At 43.8% G+C, this 19,070-nt stretch overlaps 1 protein-coding gene across 1 annotated transcript; it reads right to left on the bottom strand.

Moving 5' to 3' along the window:
• Nucleotides 1–582: 582 nt before the first annotated feature.
• On the bottom strand, nt 583–18,838 carry LOC109907548 (triosephosphate isomerase A). Its single transcript, XM_020505571.2, has 6 exons — nt 18,201–18,838; nt 11,488–11,611; nt 8,587–8,804; nt 8,187–8,272; nt 1,621–1,708; nt 583–1,251 (listed from the first exon to the last, which is right to left on the bottom strand). The coding sequence occupies exons 1-6, from the start codon at nt 18,439–18,441 to the stop codon at nt 1,133–1,135; spliced, it is 876 nt and encodes a 291-aa protein (XP_020361160.2). The 5' UTR covers nt 18,442–18,838; the 3' UTR covers nt 583–1,132.
• Between the last annotated feature and the right edge of the window lie 232 nt (nt 18,839–19,070).

The following is a 19,070-nucleotide window of genomic DNA, read 5'->3' as shown; positions in this document are numbered from 1 at the left end:
CATAAAAATGGTATCCACCTCTCTGGGGAAGTAGACGAAATTCTCAAAGTATCCCTTTAAATTGGGTTGAATACACTTTCAGGATTACAAGACAACTTGCTAGTTACCTTGGAGGTTTCTCTGAGGAAGATATTTAACTTGTTACTCTGATCTTATAAGCAGCACACTGCTGCTAAATGAATATAGGGGAAACAGTAAAATCCTGATTGTTTAGAATGGAAAGAAGTGGAGGGTGCTCAACCAGGTGAGTAGAGGTGCAGACAAAACACAATCATTGTAAAGGTTCTGATGGAGGCCTTTGATGGCTGAAACATCAAGCTTTTAAATAGTTTAAACAACAGAAATACATCTTAATAGTGAGTGATTGTTCCACCTTTTCCTTTTCAATTGTTTTGTTTATATGAAAGGATTATCCAGTGTGCTTTTGGTGGATGGAAGGAGTCATTTCTACTAGAGTCATGCAGTAACTGGAGAGACTTCAGTTGGCTCTAATAAATGATGCAATGCCTCAAGGTCGACAACATGACAATAAAAAGCCACAGAAACGGAGGACAGACTCAAAGGAGGGAGAACACAGGCAAGTTCACAGCACAGACTAAACCATTTATTCAAGTAGTCTTCCGCCTTGTGGGTTTGTCTTGACAGTCTTTTGCTGGAAAAAATTATTGACATGTGCTTCAACCAATAGGAGAGAAAGGGCAGGACTAAACCAAGCGCGTGCATGACTGTGCTTCTAGCAACTTGTACAGTCACTAGCAATACACTAAGTACTGGTCCCTCTACAGTTGTGAGTGAACACATATCCAGTGTGGAACATCAAGTGCAGTGCTTATTAATATATCAGAAGAATATATTTTAGAATGTATACTGATATAGCAGTTGTTAGGAACTTGCATCCAAAGGGCCGTTCCAATGTAAAAAGTCCCATCCTCAACACATAGAATACCATCTGCATCAACCAATGGAGACTTTTACTGTGGCGGGCCTAAACTACTGTGTAGTACAAAGTGAGTCAAATAGTCCCTTGTTAACAGACACAAAAACACAGGTAAGACATTGTCACACAGAGACTCTGGGAAGAGGGACAGTCACAGGACACTACTAGCAGCAGGTTAGGTTGCTCTTGTGCGCTCTAGGCACGCGCGTTGATGATGTCAACAAACTCTGGCTTGAGGGAGGCTCCGCCAACCAGGAAGCCGTCCACGTCGTTTTGGGAGCCCAGCTCTTTGCAGTTGGCCCCTGTAACTGAGCCTGGAGGAGAAGGGAGGGACTTTGGATAAACAAAATAACTTCACAAGCATGTGTCTGTACATATATTATAAAAAACTTATGAAATTCGTGCATATCAAAGGTTTAGGAACACTAATTAATATCATTCTCAAGATACCAATGTACATACCTACCAAAGTAATGTTATACGTTATACATGCTCTAAACTCCATTTGATTGTCAGTGTTAATTGTCCCCATCTCTACTCAGCCTAATACATACTTTACATTTCCATTAGGAACAGTGTCTCTGGGGATTATCTCTTAGCTATCAGCAGCCTTGTAGAGAATGGAAGAGACCCTCTGATAAGATAAGGTTCCCAGCGCTGGGTACAGGGTGTCCCATACTGACCTCCGTAGATGATGCGGACAGAGTCGGCCACGGCCTCAGAGACGTTGGCTCTGATCCACTCCCTCAGTTTCTCATGCACCTCCTGGGCCTGGCGCGAGACGAGAAGTACACACACACACAAATGTACAGTGTTTTTGGAAAGTATTCAGACCCCTGGACCTTTTCCACATTTTGTTACGTTACATTCTTATTATGAAATGTTTTTCCTCATCAATCTACACACAATACCTCAATGACGAAGCAAAAGCAAAAAAACTGGTTTAGAAATGTTTGCACATTTATTAAACATAACAAACAAATAACCTATTTACATAAGAATTCAGACCCTTTGTTATGAGACTTGAAATTAAGCTCAGGTGCGTCCCGTTTCTATTGATCATCCTTGAGATGTTTCTACAACTTCATTGGTTCAATTGATTGGACATGATTTGGAAAGACACACACCTGTCTATATAAAAAGGTCCTACAGTTGACAGTCCATGTCAGAGCAAAAACCAAGCCATGAGGTTGAAGGAATTGTCTGTAGAGCTCCGAGACAGGATTGTGTCGAGGCACCGATCTGGGGAAGGTACCAAAAAAATGAATGCAGTATTGAAGGTCCCCAAGAACACAGCTAACCGCAACCCCGGATGATTACTCCTGGCTAGCGTTTCCACCCACTTAGCTTGAAGCTAGCCCGGCCAGAGCTCCTGTGCTACCACCGAAGCATACTCCTGGGCTACAATATCCGGACCCACGACCGGTCTATCAATGTCACCGCATGAAGAGGCATAAACAGACTCACCCCATCGCGACGCCCCCCAAAGGCTAACTTTCTAGCCCTTGCTATCTCCTTGCTTGCTAATTCGGCCTGCTAACTGCTAGCTTGTTTAGCCCCGGTCTGCTAACTGCTACCTTGTTTAGCCCCGGCCTACTAACTGTTAGCTTGTTAGCACAGGCCTGCTAACCGTCTGAATCGCCGCGTCCCAAACACTCACTGGACCCATATTTACTTTCAATCTCTTTTCGATTTTGAATTTCTTTATACCTTCCGGTAACCTGCCTCACCCAATGTGATACGGAATCGCTATTATTTGTAATTTTTAGAACACACTCAAGAACCTCCAGAAGCTAACTAGCTACAAGCTATTTAGTCATTGTTAGCCACTGCTAGCGGCTTTTACCTTACCTGGATAATACTCGCCAGTCCAGCTTCCCTGCCCCATCCACCGCTGGACACTGATCACTTGGCTACATAGCTGATGCATGCTGGATTGTCCATTAATCACGGTACTCCATTCTGCTTGTTTATGTTTTATCTGTCGGCCCCAGCTGCACTCAGGCTCTGTGTGTAGTTAATCCGACCCTCCCTGCCTAGTCATCGCCATTTTACCTGCTGTTGTTGTGCTAGCTGATTAGCTGTTGTCTCACCTACCGTTTTAGCTACTGTTTTAGCTAGCTCTCCCAATTCAACACCTGTGATTACTGTATGCCTCGCTGTATGTCTCTCTCAAATGTCAATATGCCTTGTATACTGTTGTTCAGGTTAGTTATCATTGTTTTAGTTTACAATGGAGCCCCTAGTTCCACTCTTCATACCCCTGATACCTCCTTTGTCCCACCTCCCACACATGCAGTGACCTCACCCATTACAACCAGCATGTCCAGAGATACAACCTCTCTCATCATCACCCAGTGCCTGGGCTTACCTCCGCTGTACCCGCACCCCACCATACCCCTGTCTGCGCATTATGCCCTGAATATATTCTACCATGCCCAGAAATCTGCTCCTTTTATTCTCTGTCCCCAACGCTCTAGGCGACCAGTTTTGATAGCCTTTAGCCGCACCCTCATTCTACTCCTCTGTTCCACGGGTGATGTGGAGGTAAACCCAGGCCCTGCATGTCCCCAGGCACCCTCATTTGTTGACTTCTGTGATCGAAAAAGCCTTGGTTTCATGCATGTCAACATCAGAAGCCTCCTCCCTAAGTTTGTTTTACTCACTGCTTTTGCACACTCTGCTAACCCTGATGTCCTTGCCGTGTCTGAATCCTGGCTCAGGAAGGCCACCAAATATTCTGAGATTTCCATACCCAACTATAACATTTTCCGTCAAGATAGAACTGCCAAAGGGGAAGGAGTTGCAGTTTACTGCAGAGATAGCCTGCAAAGTAATGTCATACTTTCCAGGTCCATACCCAAACGGTTCAAACTACTAATTTAGAAAATTACTCTCTCCAGAAATAAGTCTCACTGTTGCCGCCTGCTTACCAACCCCCCTCAGCTCCCAGCTGTGCCCTGGACACCATTTGTGAATTGATCGCCCCCCATCTATCTTCAGAGTTTGTTCTGTTAGGTGACCTAAACTGGGATATGCTTAACACCTCGGCAGTCCTACAATCTAAGCTAGATGCCCTCAATCTCACACAAATCATCAAGGAACCCACCAGGTACAACCTTAAATCTGTAAACAAGGGCACCCTCATAGACGTCAACCTGACCAACTGGCCCTCCAAATACACCTCTGCTGTCTTCAACCAGGATATCAGCGATCACTGCCTCATTGCCTGCATCCGCTACGGAGCCGCAGTCAAACGACCACCCCTCATCACTGTCAAACGCTCCCTAAAACACTTCTGTGAGCAGGCCTTTCTAATCGACCTGGCCCGGGTATCCTGGAAGGACATTGACCTCATCCCGTCAGTTGAGGATGCCTGGTCATTCTTTAAAAGTAACTTCCTCACCATTTTAGATAAGCATGCTCCGTTCAAAAAATGCAGAACTAAGAACAGATACAGCCCTTGGTTCACTCCAGACCTGACTGCCCTCGACCAGCACAAAAATATCCTGTGGCGGACTGCAATAGCATCGAATAGTCCCCGCGATATGCAACTGTTCAGGGAAGTCAGGAACCAATACACGCAGTCAGTCAGGAAAGCTAAGGCCAGCTTCTTCAGGCAGAAGTCTGCATCCTGTAGCTCCAACTCCAAAAAGTTCTGGGACACTGAAGTCCATGGAGAACAAGAGCACCTCCTCCCAGCTGCCCACTGCACTGAGGCTAGGTAACACTGTCACCACCGATAAATCCATGATTATCGAAAACTTCAACAAGCATTTCTCAACAGCTGGCCATGCCTTCCGCCTGGCTACTCCAACCTCAGCCAACAGCTCCGCCCCCCCCGCAGCTACTCGCCCAAGCCTCTCCAGGTTCTCCTTTACCCAAATCCAGATAGCAGATGTTCTGAAAGAGCTGCAAAACCTGGACCCGTACAAATCAGCTGGGCTTGACAATCTGGACCCTATATCTGAAACTATCCACCGCCATTGTCGCAACCCCTATTACCAGCCTGTTCAACCTCTCTTTCATATCGTCTGAGATCCCCAAGGATTGGAAAGCTGCCGCAGTCATCCCCCTCTTCAAAGGGGGAGACACCCTGGACCCAAACTGTTACAGACCTATATCCATCCTGCCCTGCCTATCTAAGGTCTTCGAAAGCCAAGTCAACAAACAGGTCACTGACCATCTCGAATCCCACCGTACCTTCTCCGCTGTGCAATCGGGTTTCCGAGCCGGTCACGGGTGCACCTCAGCCATGCTCAAGGTACTAAACGATATCATAACCGCCATCGATAAAAGACAGTACTGTGCAGCCGTCTTCATCGACCTTGCCAAGGCTTTCGACTCTGTCAATCACCATATTCTTATCGGCAGACTCAGTAGCCTCGGTTTTTCGGATGACTGCCTTGCCTGGTTCACCAATTACTTTGCAGACAGAGTTCAGTGTGTCAAATCGGAGGGCATGCTGTCCGGTCCTCTGGCAGTCTCTGTGGGGGTGCCACAGGGTTCAATCCTCGGGCCGACTCTTTTCTCTGTATATATCAATGACGTTGCTCTTGCTGCGGGCGATTCCCTGATCCACCTCTACGCAGACGACACCATTCTATATACTTCCGGCCCGTCCTTGGACACTGTGCTATCTAACCTCCAAACGAGCTTCAATGTACAACACTCCTTCCGTGGCCTCCAACTGCTCTTAAACGCTAGTAAAACCAAATGCATGCTTTTCAACCGTTCGCTGCCTGCACCCGCACGCCCGACCAGCATCACCACCCTGGATGGTTCCGACCTTGAATATGTGGACATCTATAAGTACCTAGGTGTCTGGCTAGACTGTAAACTCTCCTTCCAGACTCATATCAAACATCTCCAATCGAAAATCAAATCAAGAATCGGCTTTCTATTCCGCAACAAAGCCTCCTTCACTCACGCCGCCAAACTTACCCTAGTAAAACTGACTATCCTACCGATCCTCGACTTCGGCGATGTCATCTACAAAATTGCTTCCAGCACTCTACTCAGCAAACTGGATGCAGTTTATCACAGTGCCATCCGTTTTGTCACTAAAGCACCTTATACCACCCACCACTGTGACTTGTATGCTCTAGTCGGATGGCCCTCGCTACATATTCGTCGCCAGACCCACTGGCTCCAGGTCATCTACAAGTCCATGCTAGGTAAAGCTCCGCCTTATCTCAGTTCACTGGTCACGATGGCAACACCCATCCGTAGCACGCACTCCAGCAGGTGTATCTCACTGATCATTCCTAAAGCCAACACCTCATTTGGCCGCCTTTCATTCCAGTTCTCTGCTGCCTGTGACTGGAACGAATTGCAAAAATCGCTGAAGTTGGAGACTTTTATCTCCCTCACCAACTTCAAACATCTGCTATCTGAGCAGTTAACCGATCGCTGCAGCTGTACATAGTCTATCGGTAAATAGCCCACCCATTTTTACCTACCTCTTCCCCATACTGTTTATATTTGTTTACTTTTCTGCTCTTTTGCACACCAATATCTCTACCTGTACATGACCATCTGATCATTTATCACTCCAGTGTTATTAATCTGCAAAATTGTAATTATTCGCCTACCTCCTCATGCCTTTTGCACACAATGTATATAGACTCCCCTTTTTCTACTGTGTTATTGACTTGTTAATTGTTTACTCCATGTGTAACTCTGTGTTGTCTGTTCACACTGCTATGCTTTATCTTGGCCAGGTCGCAGTTGCAAATGAGAACTTGTTCTCAACTATCCTACCTGGTTAAATAAAGGTGAAATAAAATAAAATAAACAGTGGCCGTCAACATTCTTAAATGGAAGAAGTTTAGAACCACCAAGACTCTTCCTAGAGCTGGCCGCCCGGCCAAACTGAGCAATCGGGGGAGAAGAGCCTTGGTCACGACCTTTGTCACTCTGACAGAGCTCCAGAGTTCCTCTGTGGACATGAGAACCTTCCAGAAGGACAACCATCTCGGCAGCACACCACCAATCATGCCTTAATGGTAGAGTGGCCAGACGGAAGCCACTCCTCGGTAAAAGGCACATAACAGCCTGCTTAGTTTGCAAAAAGTCACCTAAAGGACTCTCAGACAATGAGAAACAAGATTCTCTCGTCTGATGAAATCAAGATTCAACTGTCCTGAATGCCAAGCATCACGTCTGGAGGAAACCTGGCACCATCCTTACGGTGAAGCATGGTGATGGCAGCATCATGCTGTGGGGATATTTTTCAGTGGCAGGGACTGGGAGACTAGTCAGGAGAGGGAAAGATGAACGGAGCAACGTACAGAGAGAAGCTGCTCCAGAGCACTCAGGAGCTCAGATTGGGGTCAAGGTTCACCTTCCAACAGAACAACGACCCTAAGCACACAGCCAAGGCAACGCATGAGTGGCTTTGGGACGAGTCTCAATATCCTTGAGTGGCCCAGCCATAGCCCGGACTTGAACCCAATCGATCATCTCTGGAGAGACCTGAAAATAGCTGTGCAGCAACACTCCCCATCCAACCTGACAGAGCTTGAGAGGATCTGCAGATAAGAGAGAACCTCCCCAAATACAGGTGTGCCAAGCTTGTAGTGTCATACCCAAGAAGACTCAAGGCTGTAATCGCTGCCAAAGGTCCTTCAACAAAGTACTGAGTGAAGTGTGTGAATACTTATGTAAATGTAATGAGTTGTGTACATTCTTTTTTTTTTTATAAATGTGCAAACATTTCTAAAAACCTGTTTTCGCTTCGTCATTATGGGGTATTATGTGTAGATTGAGGGAAAAATATTTAAATCAATTTTAGATTAAGTCTAACGTAACAAAATATGGAAAAAGTAAAAGGGGTATGGATATTTTCTGAATGCACTGTAGAGTAAATAGGTACATGCACACTTGAACCAGATCTCTCTTGGACCAGGTCTCTTGAGAAATAGATTCTCTGAGACTAGCCTGGATAAATAAAGATTGAAAAGGTCCAATGCAGCCATCTCAATATCAAATCATTCCTGGTTAACAATTAAGTACTTTACTGTGATTGTTTTCAATTTTTTTTCAAATTATAAAAACGTCTTCATAGCAAAGAGCAATTCCTCAAGCAATAATTTTTCTAGGACTGTCTGGGAGTGGTCTGAGTGGGGAGGGCAAAACCAATATGCATCCCCCCACAGAGCGGCTTGTAACTATTAAATAACATAGTAAAGTATGCACAATGTATGGAAATAAGTCAATATTGTTAAGAAACGGTGATGAGTCGTACCTGCTCGGGTGAGGCCGTCTTCCCGGTACCGATGGCCCACACAGGCTCGTAAGCCAGCACCACTTTGCTCCAGTCCTTCACGTTGTCTACAACACAACAGCTTATTGTCAAGATAATGGACGGCACTGTATGTAGATAATGGTAAGATAATGATAAGGCAAAGTAGGTAAACCAATTTTTAGGTCTCAGGCAAGGGTTCCATTCATGCAACACCACCGTTTAGTGAACTACTGCCAACCCCTTTGACTACCTCCTGAATAACAGGCACAAAATTCCCCCAAATTTACCCTTTGTACTGTACATCATGTGCTGGTGTATCACAAGAAAGATTACCGTGTTAGTCACAGGACTAACAGTCCTGTGACGCACATCAGACCCAGGGTTCGATCCCAGCTGTTACCTGCGATGGCCTGGGTCTGGGCGTACACCACCTCCTCTGTGGTTCCAGCCTCCCTCTCCTCCAGCTTCTCTCCGATGCAGGCGATCACCCCCAGGTCACTCTCCAGGGCGTGGGCCACCTTCTGACCAATCAGCTCGTCGCTCTCCCCGAACACATGACGCCTCTCCGAGTGGCCCAGAATCACCCACTCCACGCCACAGTCCTTTATCATCGCAGGGCTGAGGAAGCGAGAGAGGGAGACTCGATACATCCACTAATAGTAGATTTAATTGAAAATAGCGCAAAGTACATTTTTGGTATCTCATATTTTTCTGGCAATTCTCACAAACATCATTGGGAGGAAGGATGTTTGAAATGCTTTATTACATTTGTATCAAACCATTTGTATTTTTTTTAAATCATGATGAAAGTGGCCATTTTTGATTCTGAAATTAAATTTTCACATTCATTTGTTCAATGTAGGAATTGTCAACTACCTGTTTTGATTGTGTTCATTTTAAAGGTATTGTTTGGAACAATACACTCTACAGGTACATCCCATTTCCAGTGCGGGCTCTCTGCTAAGTCTGAAGGTATGATCAATGTTATGTGCACCATCAACACAGTGAATGGGAAAATGGATTCAAAAAGGTAACTCCCTCTGCTGGTGACTTGCTGAATGTGCAATCCTAAAGGAGGACTGTGAAATTAGTTTCACTAGCACCAGGTGTAGCCCCCCCCAAAAAAAGTAGTGAGCCAGGCCTTCCCGGGCCAAATGACCTATATTTTGGTGGCCTCTGGTACATTCTAATGCCTCGATTCCATCTGAAAAACACCGCAAAATTGAATACATTATCAAATGTACCATCCAGATTGGAAACAGTTGTGGCATTGTGTGTAGAAGGACATGGCTTTACCATTTAAATTACAGGAAATGTATGAATTCAGTGTATTTGTAGTTATTTTGGATATTGTCTAGGCCTATATGATCAGGACTATTTTCTAAGTAAAAGCACATTAAAACATTTAAAGCTGCAGTATGTCACTTTTTTTGGCAACCAGACCAAATTCACATAAAGATGTGAGTTATAGATCTGTCATTTGCATTGAAAGCAAGTCTAAGAAGCGGTAGATGTGTTCTAGGTGCGCCATTTCCATGCTTCCCATTCGTAAGTTTTTGCATCTTTAACTTGCGGTTTTGTACACCATCTTCAAACTGAAAATACAATATTTTGGGTTATGGAAAATATATTTCACAGCGGTTTAGATGGTACAAAGATTCTCTGCATAATGAGAGCTTGTTTTTGTCACAAACTGAAATTAGGCAAACTATTAGGATTCTAGCAGCCAGGAAATGCCAGATCGATTTCTACATATTGCACCTTTAACCTGTCTACTCTTGAGATTATTCATATTTTGCAGTAAAACTGTAAATAAGATAGCCACAATGTCTGCTCTTCAAATTATGAATAACCACCTAGTGTATGAACAAAATAATGTAAATAGCCAAGCAACAAGGACAAAGTCACTTTAGTAGACTTTTGGGTAAATTCAACCAACTTCACTCAGTGTGCACAGCACCCCAGGCACTGTTGCTGCGGTCCAGGCACTGTTGCTTGCACGCCAGGTGGGATATATGGGACCCTACATAGAAATAAGAAACCAATCTTATTTCTATGGTTCTTTGTGTGATTAGCTACCACTTATGAAACAAATGGCAGAAATACTTTGTTGTTATGAAATCATAACTCGCACATGTGCTCATACTTTACTTTTTCAGTTCGCACACATCTATTTTTAATAGTGTGAGTATAAATGGTCGCACTGTAGAGCCCTCAAATTCACTAAACAGGTTGCAGGCAAACCATTTCATGTGGATTAATTACCTGACGCATGGGGGAAAAAGTCACGACTGGGCAGATGGAAACATGAAATGCCGTTACAATTTTAGAAATGCCAACAGACATGGTGAAGGATCTGGTTTCTGTTAAATAAAATTTGCGAGAAATGGAGGTGGATATGCCTTTATGCGCAAATATTGATGTAATAACCATCATGTCGAAGTAAACTTAGAGTCAAGAGCTCCTCCCACTAGGACTCAGGAAAAAAAACCAGTGTTTATTAGGTTACAGATGAAGTAAGTTGTGGTCAACTTCACAGCGTGGTGAAAGTGAACGGTGATGAGCACGATGCTCCTTACCAATAAATATCCAGGGTCTTATTCTGGTGACATGATAATCCATGCTTGGCTGGCATTTGACAAATAAAAATGATCTCGCTCATATCCATAATTAAATGTCATCATGTAGAGTAGCCTACCCTCACTGTATCGGCCAGCTGTTGGCTAGAGAGCACATATCAAGACCAGAGTGAGCACATTCGCTACATAACGCAACATCTGTTGTGACGAAACCATCGGTAGAGTTGAAAATGCCACAGAAACCCATTTAACTGGTATTTTTCCCATTCAGTACATGGGAATTTAACGGGAAAAATGTTTATGTGCCCTACGTGTTCACGCACAGCCTTTTATCCGCAGCAAGTCTGTTTGATGGAAACGCATCTCTGGTGGAAAAAGTAGCTGGGTGAAAATGAGTAATATTAATGTGAAAATATGTATTTTTGAATCTAGACATACCCATATGTCTAAAACTATAAGGAGTATAATAACGCCAAGATGTTGTCTGTATCATGTACGGTCCACAGAACATAGGATCTTACAGGACGCATGGTTAGGTCTAAATAGGCCAATTTCATTATGATACTTTTTTTCCCCCCAATGAAGTTCCTTTTACAGGAACAATCTGAGAACCGAAAAATAAATAAATCGCCCAATAAGGAGGCCATCTTTAACAAGTTTTCTGTCACAGATTCTGTCTCAAAGTGGAAGATGTGTCGTCATACGCAAGTGTGGAGACTTACCTGATCTCGCCAGTGAAAGCCCCCTTGGCGACTTTGTAGCAGTTCTGTGCGGCCACACCGATCCTGGCATCCAGGTTCGAGCGGGCAAAGTCGAGGTAGACGGTGGGAGCGCCACACACCACCTCTGTGTGAGTGTATAAGAGGGAGAGGGAGACAACGGTGGGGGTGAGGAGACAAGAGAGGGAGACAGTAGGAGGAGTTAGGAGAACATCAGAAGAAATCAAATCAAATTGCATGTGTCACATCTAGGGTTGCAAGGGTTGGAAACTCTCCGGTATATTTCTGGAATTTTTCCATGGGAAGTTAAGCCCGGGTATTTTGCTTAAATTCATAAAAGTTTGCTTATAAGTGAACCTTTTTTATGGGATACACTTAAGGAAATTCTAGGTCTTGTGGTATATTTTGGTTAAACTATCCCCAATTCAATGGAATTGCAACCCTCTGCATGCACAGTGCATTCTTCCATCACATGTACAGCTGATTCTCAAAATCTTGCACACTAATGAGATGCTATTGAGCCCACACTACTACACTGTCTGAGCCAAAGACCACATGCTTTCTGGTAAGTTTGATTACAATACTGGGTGGGGTGAATATACACTGCTCAAAAAAATAAAGGGAACACTTAAACAACACAATGTAACTCCAAGTCAATCACACTTCTGTGAAGTCAAACTGTCCACTTAGGAAGCAACACTGATTGACAATAAATTTCACATGCTGTTGTGCAAATGGCATAGACAACAGGTGGAAATTATAGGCAATTAGCAAGACACCCCCAATAAAGGAGTGGTTCTGCAGGTGATAACCACAGACCACTTCTCAGTTCCTATGCTTCCTGGCTGATGTTTTGGTCACTTTTGAATGCTGGCGGTGCTTTCACTCTAGTGATAGCATGAGATGGAGTCTACAACCCACACAAGTGGCTCAGGTAGTGCAGCTCATCCAGGATGGCACATCAATGCGAGCTGTGGCAAGAAGGTTTGCTGTGTCTGTCAGTGTAGTGTCAGTGTAGTGTCCAGAGCATGGAGGCGGTACCAGGAGACAGGCCACCAGTACAACAGGAGACGTGGAGGAGGCCGTAGGAGGGCAACAACCCAGCAGCAGGACCGCTACCTCCGCCTTTGTGCAAGGAAGAGCAGGAGGAGCACTGCCAGAGCCCTGCAAAATGACCTCCAGCAGGCCACAAATGTGCATGTGTCAAATGTGCTCAAACGGTCAGAAACAGACTCCATGAGGGTGGTATGTGACAGACGTGACAGTCTGGAGACGCCGTGGAGAATGTTCTGCTGCCTGCAACATCCTCCAGTATGACCGGTTTGGCGGTGGGTCAGTCATGGTGTGGGGTGGCATTTCTTTGGGGGGCCGCACAGCCCTCCATGTGCTCGCCAGAGGTAGCCTGACTGCCATTAGGTACCGAGATGAGATCCTCAGACCCCTTGTGAGACCATGTGCTGGTGCGGTTGGCCCTGGGTTCCTCCTAATGCAAGACAATGCTAGACCTCATGTGGCTGGAGTGTGTCAGCAGTTCCTGCAAGAGGAAGGCATTGATGCTATGGACTGGCCCGCCCGTTCCCCAGACCTGAATCCAATTGAGCACATCTGGGACATCATGTCTCGCGCCATCCACCAATGCCACGTTGCACCACAGACTGTCCAGGAGTTGTAGGATGCTTTAGTCCAGGTCTGGGAGGAGATCCCTCAGGAGACCATCCGCCACCTCATCAGGAGCATGCCCAGGCGTTGTAGGGAGGTCATACAGGCACGTGGAGGCCACACACACTACTGAGCCTCATTTTTACTTGTTTTAAGGACATTACATCAAAGTTGGATCAGTCTGTAGTGTGGTTTTCCACTTTAATTTTGAGTGTGACTCCAAATCCAGACCTCCATGGGTTGATAAATTTGATTTCCATTGATAATTTTTGTGTGATTCTGTTGTCAGTACATTCAACTATGTAAAGAAAAAAGTATTTAATAAGAATATTTCATTCATTCAGATCTAGGATGTGTTATTTTAGTGTTCCCTTTCATTTTAAAACATTTATCTTACAAAGGAGTTGTTTAATCTAGCTGCTTAACTATTTATCTGTACACAGAATTGTGTAAATATTTAAACTTCTTTTACTAATGTTTACAGGAAAATTCCACGGGCACTATCTGATATGTGGAGACATTTCACTGCAGCCAATGTAGAAGAAAAAATTGTGTACATTTGCAAATACTGTGCGAAATCATATGTGAAGAATGCAACAAAGATGCAGAATCGTCTGGCCAAGTGCATAAAGTTCCTTCAGCGCTCACAACAAGTAACCTCTGACAAAAGTCCCTCTACTTCTATGAGGTGAAAATTATTAATCAGACACCTTATCGATAGCAACAGCTCATGGTCCTCCTGAAATCAGAAGTTTTTTTTGACTCAATGGAGGAATGTAGTCAGATAAATACTAATGAATGTCTTGCTCAAGCTGTGTATGCAACTGGTTGACCTCTGATGCTCACAGGCAATGTGTATTGGAAGAGATTTCTTAATGTTCTTCGCCCAGCATACACCACTCCAATCAGACATGCTTTATATACTCATTTACTGGATGCAGAGTTCAAGTGAAGATCAAGCAAATCATTGAGAAAGCAGACTATTGCAAAAACTGCAGTTCTGAAATGCATCAAAAAGCGTGAAGACTTCTGCCTGAAGTCCATACACGCCGCAGCGTACATGTTGGACCCCAAGAATGCTGGCAAGAGCATCCGGTCTGGTGCATGGATAAACAAGACCTATGGTGTCATCACTACCGTGTCTCGCCACCTTGGCCTGGAAGAGGGCAAGTTTCTTGGCAGTCTGGCGAAGTACACTTCCAACCAAGGTCTTTGGGATAGAGATGCAATATGGCAGTCGTGCCAAGATATCTCATCAGCCACCTGGTGGAAGGGCCTTTGTGAATCTTAGGCTCTTTCTCCTGTTGCCTCCATCATCATCCAAATCCCACCAATATCAGCCACCTCAGAGTGCAACTGGTCCTTGTTTGGGAACACACACACACCAAAGCATGCAACAGGCTGACCAATACAAGGGTTGAAAAATTTATGAAAAAGAAAGTGACAGTGAAGATGAGGCCTTAGAGTCTGATGTTCAAGAGGTAGACATTGAGGAGGTCCAGGGAGAACACATGGAAGCCTGAGAGGAAGACAACCAAAGCTTTAGTTTCTAGACTATCATTTTACAGATGTATGTTGAAAACGTTTTTGGGAGATGTGATGGATCATTGGGGATCATTCAATATTCCCTTTCTTTTGTTGTTCAGTGAAATCATCCCATGTGAAGAGTCAACTCATTTAATTAAAGTTCAATTCGTAACTAAATTGTTATTTATATTGGAAAGACTTAAACATTTACAATTATGTCTACTTAAGGTAAAAGGTTTATGTTTCTGTCTCTTTATTATATGGTAAATATATCCAATGCAAAATAAATCTACATTTAAAATGGTATTAATTTGCATTTATTCCCATAGAAAGTTTCCACCTCTGAATATTCCACAAATGTGCAACCCTAAAGTTCAGCTTTCCCCAACTTTGGTCCAACCCAGTTCATGTCCCTTGCCCATGCTCGCGTCGCCCAAACAGTCCTCCGCCCACTTCGCTTGGAAATGAAGGGCTTTCCATAGTTTCATCGCCCACATAGTCATCAGTTGAGAGGCACTGTAAAAGCCAATTCATCCTTGCCCCAGAAATGCAATCTGTAGGCTGCGTACAGAGAGTGTGATGCAATCGCAGAGCCTCCGGAGGCCAAACGGAGCTCCGTACCGCATCGTTGTTTTGACTATGCGGAGGGCACCTTATAGCTTCATATTGACATGACTGGTTGACGGTAGGTGGGGGCGGGAGGTCCTGTATAAACACAAACTCACCTAGACAACTTCTTTCACAACAGCTCTGCAAAGCTTTCTTCGTGTCCAACAAGTTTCTCTGCCCTTAACCTTGTTCTGAACACCTCCAAAACAAAGGTCATGTGGTTTGGTAAGAAGAATGCCCCTCTCTTCCCGCAGGTGTTATTACTACCTCTGAGGGTTTAGAGCTTGAGGTGGTCACCTCATACAAATACTTGGGAGTATGGCTACACGGTGCACGGTCCTTCTCTCAGCACATATCAAAGCTGCAGCCTAAAGTTCAATCTAGACTGTTTCTTCTATCGTAATCGCTTCTCTTTAACCCCAGCTGCAAAACTAACCCTGATTCAGATGACCATCCTACCCATGCTAGATTATGGAGACGTAATTTCTAGATCGGCAGGTAAGGGTGCTCTTGAGCGGCTAGATGTTCTTTACCATTTGGCCATCAGATTTGCCACCAATGCTCCTTATAGGACACATCACTGCACTCTATACTCTTCTGTAAACTGGTCATCTCTGTATACCCGTCACAAGACCAACTGGTTGTTGCTTATTTATAAAACCCTCTTAGGCCTCACTCCCCCCTATCTGAGATATCTACCGCAGCACTCATCCTCCACATAGACAAGCAACCCCGGGTTGTGGGTTCTGTTAAAAGGTCTCCAAAGCACCCACATCCCGGGGTTGCTTGTCTATTCAGTTGGCTGCAGCTAGTGGCCGGAACAAGTTTCAACAAACACTCAAACGGGACAGTTTCATCTCAATCTCTTCATTCAAAGACCCAATCATGGACACTCTTACTGACAGTTGTGGCTGCTTTGCGTGATGTACTGTTGTCTCTACCTTCTTGCCCTTTGTCTGTGCCCAACAATGTCTGTTTTGTTCTGCTACCATGTTGTGCTGCTACCATGCTGTGTTGTCATGTGTTTCTGCCATGCTATGTTGCGGCCTAATGTCTCTCTTTATGTAGTGTTGCATTCTCTCTTGTCGTCATGCGTTTTAAATAAAAAATATAGGATAAAAGAGGCCTTTTGGTAGGCGGTCATTGTAAATAAGAATTTGTTCTTAACTGACCTGCCTAGTTAAAAAAATATATATATATATATATATTAAGTAGTATGAAAGCCCTTACTTCTGCAGAGGCTGTATATTCTGTATGGCCACTTCTGTACGGGTGATGATTTAACAAATGCGCATTTGCAAAAAAAGCACAATCGTTGCACAAATGTACCTTACCATAAACATCAATGCCTTTTTTTAAATCAATACACAGAAGTATGTTTTTTTAAACCTGGATATTTAGTTAAGAAATTCATGTTAGCAGGCAATATTAACTAGGGAAATTGTGTCTCTTCTCTTGCGTTCAGTGCAAGCAGAGTCAGGGTATATGCGACCATTTCTTCCTAACAAAGACCGTAATTAATTAGCCCGATTTTTACATAATTATGACATAACATTGAACAGCAATATTTAGACTTAGGGTTGCCACCCGTTCGATAAGATACGTAACGGTTCCGTATTTCACTGAAAGAATAAACGTTTTGTTTTCGAAATTATAGTTTCCGGATTTGACCATATTAATGACCTAAGGCTCGTATTTCTGTGTTTATTATATTATAATTAAGTCTATGATTTGATATGTGATAGCAGTCTGAGCGGTGATAGGCAGCAGCAGGCTCGTAAGCATTCATTCAAACAACACTTTACTGCGTTTGCCAGCAGCGTTTAGCAATGCTTGAAGCACAGCTCTGTTTATGACTTCAAGCCTATTAACTCCAGAGATTAGGCTGGCAATACTAAAGTGCCTATAAGAACATCCAATAGTCAAGGTATATGAAATACAAATGGTATAGACAGAAATAGTTGACGCGTCATAATTCCTATAATAACTACAACCTAAAACTTCTTACCTGGAAATATTGAAGAACTGGGAATATTGAACCACCAGCTTTCATATGCTCTCACATTCTGAGCAAGGAACTTAAACGTTATCTTTTTTACATGGCACATTTTACTTTTACTTTCTTCTTCAACACTGTGTTTTTGCATTATTTAAACCAAATTGAACATGTTTCCTTATTTATTTGAGACTAATTAGATTTGATTTATGTATTGTATTACGTTTTTTTTAAGTGTTCCTTGTTCATTCAGTATCGTTGTAATTGTCATTATTACAAATATATATATAAAAACAGTCAGATTAATCGGTACCGGCTTTTTTTGGTCCTCAACAAACCGGTATCAGCATTAAAATCATAAATCGGTCAACCTCTAGATTTTAGTCTTCATGGCCAACAATGACATACATTTTTTAAATTAAATCTGAAAACATGGGGACCCATGAAAAACCACCCGCGGGCCAAATTCGGCCCACCAGTTGGGGAACCCTGGCCTATTCCATAAACACTGGCCAAGCATAAGGTTTCTTTGCAAGTGACAGATGATTAGGACTGTGGTAAAATTGACTCAGGACCAGTGTTCAGCCAGTCACTCTCAAGTCAAAAGGCATTGGAGACAAGCAGGCTTATTGGGAATTCAAAGCCCAGGTGTCATCGATGCACTCAGATATGATAAACTATGCTCAGGCCAATGAGCACAGCTTGCGCTAGGCCAACAACCCTGCATGGATGGAGCGGTCAAAATATACATGTCACGAAACTACAATGTTATGGTGTCGTTTGACGCATAGTGTAAATTTTTTTTCTTCACATTTACTCTTTACATGCAAGTATTGGATATTGGCATCAGTCAGAATGAACTGTAAACAACGTATTAGGGTTAATTCTAGACAAGATACTTTGAGACAAAAAAAACATTGTATACCGGTTTCATCGTGGAGGCTTGCGGTGTTCAGGGTCGTTATGAGGTCGCCCAGGCTTTTCTTGTCACCGTTCATCTTCCAGTTTCCTCCTACGAAAAATGTTCTGGACGACATGATGGCTGGGCGATAGATGATACTAGAAAAACGACGACACGGGCCTAGGAGGTGATGCTTTTGATACGAACAGCGGGCAAACAGAAGCTGTCTTTTTCTTCTTCTTTGGGATTGGTTTGCGGATCGCATCCAATTTAAAGGTGCATACACCGCCACCTACTGTACCAAAGTTTGAGGCCAGTCAAATTAATTTAATTATTCCTGTCCCTAAAAGGAAAAACCTGCACCAACAACTAACCCTACACCTAAATAACACTATTTCATAAAAATACAAATCACCTCTTCTACAATAAAATACTTACATGTAAACAGGTAGCCTATTTCACTGCAGCTACCACCTACACTAAAACCCACCACCCCCATTCCATTACCTTTACACTATCTGCTTCTGCACCATGCCAACGGCCTGGGAGGATGGGAAACTACCCCTCAACTTCACTGCATCAGCATTCAACATCCTCTGCACTACTCGGACTCTTGCCACTTCAACCTTCCTCTCTCGTACCGGACACTTCGGAACCCCAGCAACATGAGCACCCCTACCCCCGTCTTCTTCTTCTTCTTCTTTTTCTTCTTCTTCTTCTATGATATAATGGGGCTTTGCAAACAAACGTCAAAGGTGCATGTCACCACCTAATGTGCTGGAGTGTGTGGTCAATCATGGTTGACAACACTTCTAACTCAGTACTTCTGAGAAAATAAAAAAGAGTCCTACTAACTTCTAATAGACCCTCCCCCATCCCCCAAATCCCTTCCAA

This window comes from Oncorhynchus kisutch, linkage group LG17 (genome assembly GCF_002021735.2).
Source record: "Oncorhynchus kisutch isolate 150728-3 linkage group LG17, Okis_V2, whole genome shotgun sequence".
NCBI lineage: Eukaryota > Metazoa > Chordata > Actinopteri > Salmoniformes > Salmonidae > Oncorhynchus > Oncorhynchus kisutch.
Note: the sequence above shows the minus strand (reverse complement) of the source record. Positions and strands in the feature narration are given on the sequence as shown.

What these genes read in the sequence shown, in the direction of transcription:
- LOC109907548 (XM_020505571.2), bottom strand. Translation starts at nt 18,441, where the DNA reads ATGCGATCCGCAAACCAATCCCAAAGAAGAAGAAAAAGACAGCTTCTG. An exon ending in AAGCCTCCACGATGAAACCG is followed by an intron (nt 11,612 to 18,200) that starts GTATACAATGTT and finishes ACACTCACACAG; the next exon opens with AGGTGGTGTGTGGCGCTCCC. An exon ending in AGACGGCCTCACCCGAGCAG is followed by an intron (nt 1,709 to 8,186) that starts GTACGACTCATC and finishes GTCTCGCGCCAG; the next exon opens with GCCCAGGAGGTGCATGAGAA.